Here is a 6,511-nt window from a genome sequence, read left to right as displayed (position 1 = left end):
TCCAAGGGCTGAGTGCTGCAGAGCTGCACCCGTTCCATGAAATGGCTTTGCTGAGGCTGCCCCTTCCCAGGTGTCACTTAGCAAAGCATCATCTCCACTGCCCTTGCCCTGCAGCTGCCAGCCAAGGCAACCCCAGGGAGTAAAGAGTCAAAAAGTCTAATGGAAAATATAATCACTGGGTTTTGTGCTGCTTCTGATGCTAGGAAGAATAATTTGGGTGTGCCTTATGGAAAAAACGGTGCATGTTGCTGAGAAGCCCATGGTGCTCTTGGAGGAAGAGTGGGAAGCCGGCAGGGTGATGGCCTGGCCACCCCTCCAAAACCTGCCCAAGCCCTGAGCCAGCGGCAGCAGTGGGTTCCCGCTGTGATACCACCCCTGCCAGAGCTGGTGCCATCCCGCTCTCCTGAACCAGAGAGCACAGGCAGAAACTGAGATTTATGGGCAGGAAATGGGGGCAGAGCAGGTGAACCTCATCTTTTCCTTTTGGCCCCATCTTTTTCCTTTGCGCCCCTTGCAAGCTCAGGGATGGCAACCTGCTCCTCACAATGTCCCATCAGCACGCAGGGGGATGACCCTGCCTGGGGACCTGTCTGGATTTAGAATTTTATTTAAAGAAGCCACAGGGAACCACAAATCTCACAAGCTCATCCTGGCACAGGAAAGCTGAGCTGGGGACCTGCACATGTGCAGCCAAGTGCTCTCACCCCTGGCTTTAATTTGGGATTAACCCTAGCTGTGGTGGGTGAGGGGGCTGGGGTGGGAGGTCTGGTTCTGCCAGGTGATGCTTGTCCTGCATTTGCAGTTCCAGCAAGAGGAAGGCTGCTGTGCTCTCTTCTCCTCAGCCTCTCTGGGTGATGAGCCTTGCAAAGTGTCCTTCTGCCTCGGCGTGGGGCTGGCCTTGAGTGATCCCCTTTTGGGGTGCAGGTAGCAGGGCTGGGGGCTGCTGGAGCAGCAGTCTGTGGCTGGGGTCCTGCCTTTCCCCTGAGCAGACTGATCTCGGGGCAGGGGACACTGGGGCACTGCCCTGGTCCCACCTCACCGGTCACTGTTGGAGTTGCTTGGCCCCTGCAGCACTTTGTCCCCTGTGGATGCTGGCCCTTGGAGGCGTTGCTCCTCCGGTCCTCCCTTTGCTGTCTCCATGGTGATAGCTAATGACATCACTGCCACGCAAAGCACTGCTGGGCTTCGGTGACATCATCAGGACCGTGCTCTCCAGCTGACCATGAGCCCTTCCAGAGGAGGCTGCCCAGCGCGCGTCGAGGAGCGACAGCGGTGATGAGCCCGGGGTTTTTGGCGAAAAGTGTATGACAGCTTTGAGAGGTAAAAGGGGCAGTGCTTTGGGGGGCTGCGGGGGTGGCTGGTGGGCAGCATGCTGCCCTGGCACTCAGGGGATGCTTGGACAGGGGAGTGGGGCTGGGGCAGGGTCTACAGGTGCTGGCTGCTGTGACCCACAGAGCCTGTGCTGGGCGTTTTGGGGACCTCTCTGCAGGTATGCTTGAGTCGGGTGTGTTTTCCAGGTTGACCAGGTGATGGTCACCTCCCTAAGTGCTGTGGCTTTACTTTCAGGAGTGAGATGAATTTCTGTTTTCCCAAGTGTGTTTGGTTGGGGATGGGCATCAAGGCAGGGCTTGGACTTGGGTCCTTTCAACCTTTTTGCCCCTGAACTAATAGATGTGGGAGGTTCATTCTGCCTCCTTCCTCTGGCCCTTATGGGACCGTCAAAGATGTGTTGAACTTGCTGTGTTGGTACTTCTGAAGGCTCAAAGGTTGCTGGTGTTCAAAATAAACTGTTATTCCCTGGGCTGCCCTTGGCTGGAGCTAGGCGGAGATGTTCTTTTTATAAGGGAATCCCTCAGCTATCGAACAAAATCAGAATAGTAAAAAAATCTAAACTCTTTTAGTACTTTCCAAAAATCACAAAAAATGTTACATCAAACAACCAACCAAAGAAAACCTTTCACAAAGAGACGATACATTCCCAAGCACAAGGACGTGCAGGGAATCCCACGCTCAGTAGCCTCGGTGCCCCGTCTTGGGCAGGAGATGCCACGCGGTGCTGGCCAGTCTTTCTGGGGTACGCTGGGGAGCCCCGGCTGCGTGGCAGGACCATGTTCTGCTGCATTCAGCATGGGACCACGACAGCCACGGGGACACCTCTGTGCTGGCATCCTTGGGGCAGGGTCCCCTGTGCTCCTGGGAGAGCAGTCTGACTGGGCAGAGGTCTTGCTTTGCTACTGGCTGCACTGGTTTGAGTCTGTGGGTGGTTCCTGGTGCGACGAAGCTTGGTGCTTGGTTTTCCTACAGAAATGAATTTTTTTTTTTTTTTTTTTTCTTGGACTTCTGCTGGCCAAGTGAAGGATGCGCTGATGGGACCGGCTGCATTCCCTCGTATCTCTCCCTGTGTCAGAGAGTGGACATGGAAGAGAGTTTGCACCAGCTGATCCGTTCTGCTGGGCAAACTGTTGGCTTGATGCAAGCCCTCGGAGCCAGAGCCAGGGGCAGGGAGCCTCTGCTATCCCACCTGCAGCACTGCCAGGCTGCGCGTCGCTAGTCCTTTCACACCTTCTCCACCACGACTGCTGCCATGCCTGCAGTGCTCGCCCTCCTCCTCCTCCTCATCATCATCCCTGTGGCCAGGGAGCCTGGGGTGGGAGGAGGTGGCACGCTGCGGTCCTGCACGGTGTCGGAGGAAGTCCCCTTGGCAAGGAGGCAGGTTAGTCACTGGTATCCCAGGAGCATCCTCCGTGTCCTGGCAGTGGCTGGAGCATTTCCCCTCTGTTTGTGGCAGGAGCACCGTGGAGGGCAGCAAGGGGAAAGATCCAGCCAAATTACAACCCAGCCGTGCAGGGGGAGATGCCACAAACTGGGGGGGACACACGTCAGCCTTCCTTTGGTGGCACGTGCCAGCTCCCTGCACACTGTTCCGCATAGAGATGCGCTTCTCGTCTCAAGGATGAGGCTCCCGTTAAAACATCACCTCCTCGCAGCTCCCATAGTCGCTCTCCACCATGTCAGAGCCCTCGTAGTTGGGGGGTGGAAGAGGCTGGGCTCGGATGCTGGGCTGGTGGCCCACCTCGCAGTCCGCGTAGGAGGGCTGGGCCACGCTCAGCCGCATGCTCACCCGCTTGTAGCCGGGGTCGGGCTGGTACGGGACGCCCTCGCCCTGCACCAGCTGGGCTGGGTAGTAGCTGATGGCGGTGTATTCGTTCTGGCACTGGGAGGCTCCCATGTCCACGGGGCCAAGCGGCAAGAAGTCCTCCAGGTTCTGGTTGCTGTAGCGGGGTGGGATGGGGGCTCGCTTGTTGCTCTGGTCCAGGGGGAAGGGAAAGCCCCCGTAAAGAGCAACCGGCTCCGTGTCCGCTGGCGGAGGGGGCGGCGGGGGGAGAGGAGGGTGGGAGGAGGACGCAGGGGGGCCTTGAATGATCTCGTAGTGGGAATATTCCTGGACGTCTGATGACAGGTACCGGGGGGGCCAGTAGGTTGTTTCTGCTGGGTACACTGGAATAAAACAGAGTTGTGTTAGCTGCAGTTCAAGCTGTTGTTTTCCCTCTCTTGCCCTTCCTTCTGCAGTCCCTGAGGCTGCAGGAGATGTGGCAGACCAGGGAAGAGAGGAGACATGAGGATGGGGGAGTTGTAGCTCCTGCCTCGACTTTTTAGGATCTTAATTATTTCCCCTTAGCTTTTATAGGGTCTTTTGACCCAAGCTGTGTGGGAATCCAAGCTAGGCGTTAATGGTTTCCCTGCTGACTGTGTAAGGGACTGAGCAGGTTAAAACTGAGAACTGGGATGTACTGGTGGGTGGGCAGGGAAGAGCCAATGAAGGACCCTACAGCAGGGCACAGGCAGCATTTGCCCGTGCTTTGCTTGGCTTTAGCCAACGCTGTGGGTCCCTCATGTTTGCAAACCTTCCATCCACTTCGCAGAGGGAAGAGGGAGGTGTAAGAGCATGAAAAAGCTGTGGCTACTGACCCATCTCCTCCCTGGCCCAGGTGCACTTGATGAAGGACTCGTTGTCAGAGTTGGAGGGGGGTGCAGCGGGGGGCAGGTTGGGTGCCACGCTACACACAATGGTGCCCCGGTGCTTTGGGGCGTTGGCTGAGTTGAAGGTGACGAATTCAGGGGTGCTGGTGGGTTTGCGCTGTTCCGGTGTGGCCCGGTCCAGGTTGTTGTGCGCTGCGTCGCTGAGGATGTTGAGCTCGATGGGTGGCACGGCTTGGGTGCCCACACCCACGCTTTTGGAGAACTCGCTCTTGGAGAGCAAATCGGGGTCCTCCCGGGCCACCGGCTTGTGTGCCTTAGCCCGGTGGTGGTAGCGCTTGCGGATGAGCACGAAGGCCACAGCCAGGATGGCCACCCCCAGCACGCCGGCTACGATCTCCGCGATCTCCTCCGGGCCCACTGCCCACTGGGTGGGCACGATGGCGGGGGTGATGATGGGCTGTGTGCAGTAGTCCCCTTGGTAATCCGATGGGCAGATGCAACGGACGGAGCCCTGGTTGCTCACGCAGCGCCCCGCGTTTCGGCATGGGTTGTCTTGGCACTCCTCGGCCAGCTTCTCGCACCTGTGAGGGGGACAGGATGGAGACAACCACCGTCAGCCTGAGGTTGCGGCCTAAACTGTGTCGTTGTAGTCAGGGCTCCATCCTGTTCTGCTGTCCTCCCTTGCTAGGCTTGAGCTACCTGTCTTTCCTGGACTGTGATCCTGGAGTGTAAAATGACACTTCACAGAAGGAAACCGCCTTTTACAGAACAGTCCTATTTTTCAGCCACGTACAGCAATGGGGGGCTGCCTGCCTCAGAGGAGTACTTGGCATTTCTAGGTCTAACACTGCATGGAGGGGTGTTCCTGTCCTGTCAAATTAGGGAGCCCAGGGCCATTCTGAGAGGTGTTAACCTCTGATGATGTCTCATGTGGCCTCTGGGCTTTGAGGGAGTCTCGGAGTGATCCACAAATGTCTGCAGGTCGCAGCAAACGTTTGGGGAACATCTAGCGTGAGAAGTGGTGAGTGGGCATCCTTGTCAGAAAGGCTTTTTTGGCCTTTTGTTGAACATCTGCAGAACTAAGACTGAATTTCTAATTCTCTTTCTTGTTCCATCCCGTGCAACCTAGATGTTCCCCAACAGTACAGGGGACCTTTCCTTCCTACAGGAATGATCCCCTCATGCTAGGGGGAATATACAGCACTTTTTTGGCTTTCCTTTTATTTTTTTTTTTTTCTTGTTACTACCTGTTACTGAACAAACTCTGTGAGGCTTGGGCTCCTCTTGCTTCTTAGTGTTTTAGGATGCACAAGCTGCATGTGCAACACCCACCGGCAGGCTCCGGCTGGGAGGACCCGCCATTTCAGATATTGCACTGCCACCTAATGCTCAGCTACATACTTTTATTCCAAGAGTTGCACAAATAATTTCTGCTGGGGAGTGGTGCGTGGCTGTGGCGAGGAACGCTGAGCAGCCTCTGGGCCTGGGTTAGTTCTCTGGCTGCAAATTTTTGGCAAGCGCACACTGATATTTCGTATACGGGAGATGTATCCAAGCTCTAACACTCATGGGGAGAATTTCAAAGCCTTGTGAACCATAGGGTTCAGGGCCAAAGACAAACACTCCACACCTCCTGATAACGGGGAGCTGTAGGCTGTCTGAAGGATGGGGGCACGGTGTCCTGCACCCGCTTTTCGGCATAGCCCAATACCCTGAGCTGAGCTTTGAACTGGATGAATCATGGCTGTGACCTGGGACAGAAACTCCCCTTGGGTGAACCCTGCAGAGCTGATCCTGGGAGGAAACAGCCTGTTTAGCACCCAGGGTGGGCATCCCAGCTACAGAAGGACCGGGCAGCTCCCAACTGCACTAGCCAGCCTCCCGGCATCCTCCTGCCTGCCCACACCAAGCTGCCGGCGTGCGCTCACCACAGTGGAGAGGAGCAGTCATGGGGAAAGACTTTCCTCTCACAAGGAGAGGATTTGAACCTGCACCAGGCATAGGAGGAGATTTTAAAAATTTTCTTCCTTTTAGGAAGAGATGGGCACAGAGGGGCAATGACCCTGATGGCAGAGCTATTTGTGCCCTGGTCGCTCAGCTCTGCCTTCAGACCCTTCCCTGCCGCCATGCTCGGGTACGTGCAATTTGCAATCGATCCCAGAGCGTCTGGACCCGGTGAGCTCCAGAGATGTGCAACGCTTGTTGATTGAGACCAGGTTTTCAGCCCAGCCCAAAGCCTTCCCGGACCTTACCTGTCGCCCAGGTACCAGTCGGGGCAGTGGCAGGAGTAACCGGTGGCGGAGAGGGTGCAGGTTCCCCCGTGCAGGCAGGGCTTGGACTCGCAGGGACTGTCCCCGAGCTCACAGCGCTCACCCGAAAACAGCCCAGGGCAGATACAGGTGTAACCTGGAAAGGGGGAAGACAGCGCCGTGAAGAGACCATATCCGCATGGAAGAACGAGCAAGAACCAGGAGGAGCAGTGCCTGGTGCTGATGGCACCCTCAGAGGGCCCAACCCAGGGACCTGCTGC

General features: G+C 56.7%; 1 protein-coding gene across 1 annotated transcript in view; it reads right to left on the bottom strand.

The window, feature by feature from the left end:
- Positions 1 to 1,948: 1,948 nt before the first annotated feature.
- Positions 1,949 to 6,511, bottom strand: part of FAT2 (FAT atypical cadherin 2) — a 44,354-nt gene continuing 39,791 nt past the window's right edge. The window contains exons 21-23 of the mRNA XM_086759241.1: positions 6,234 to 6,387; positions 3,970 to 4,562; positions 1,949 to 3,498 (exon numbers count right to left, since the gene is read on the bottom strand). Coding sequence (XP_086615367.1) covers positions 2,966 to 3,498; positions 3,970 to 4,562; positions 6,234 to 6,387 — 1,280 coding nt within the window. The 3' untranslated portion in view covers positions 1,949 to 2,965. The remainder of the gene's footprint in view (positions 3,499 to 3,969; positions 4,563 to 6,233; positions 6,388 to 6,511) is intronic.

Source organism: Chlamydotis macqueenii, chromosome 14 (assembly GCF_036417535.1).
Source record: "Chlamydotis macqueenii isolate bChlMac1 chromosome 14, bChlMac1.mat, whole genome shotgun sequence".
Classification (NCBI taxonomy): Eukaryota; Metazoa; Chordata; class Aves; order Otidiformes; family Otididae; genus Chlamydotis; species Chlamydotis macqueenii.
This window is presented reverse-complemented; position numbering and strand designations above follow the sequence as displayed.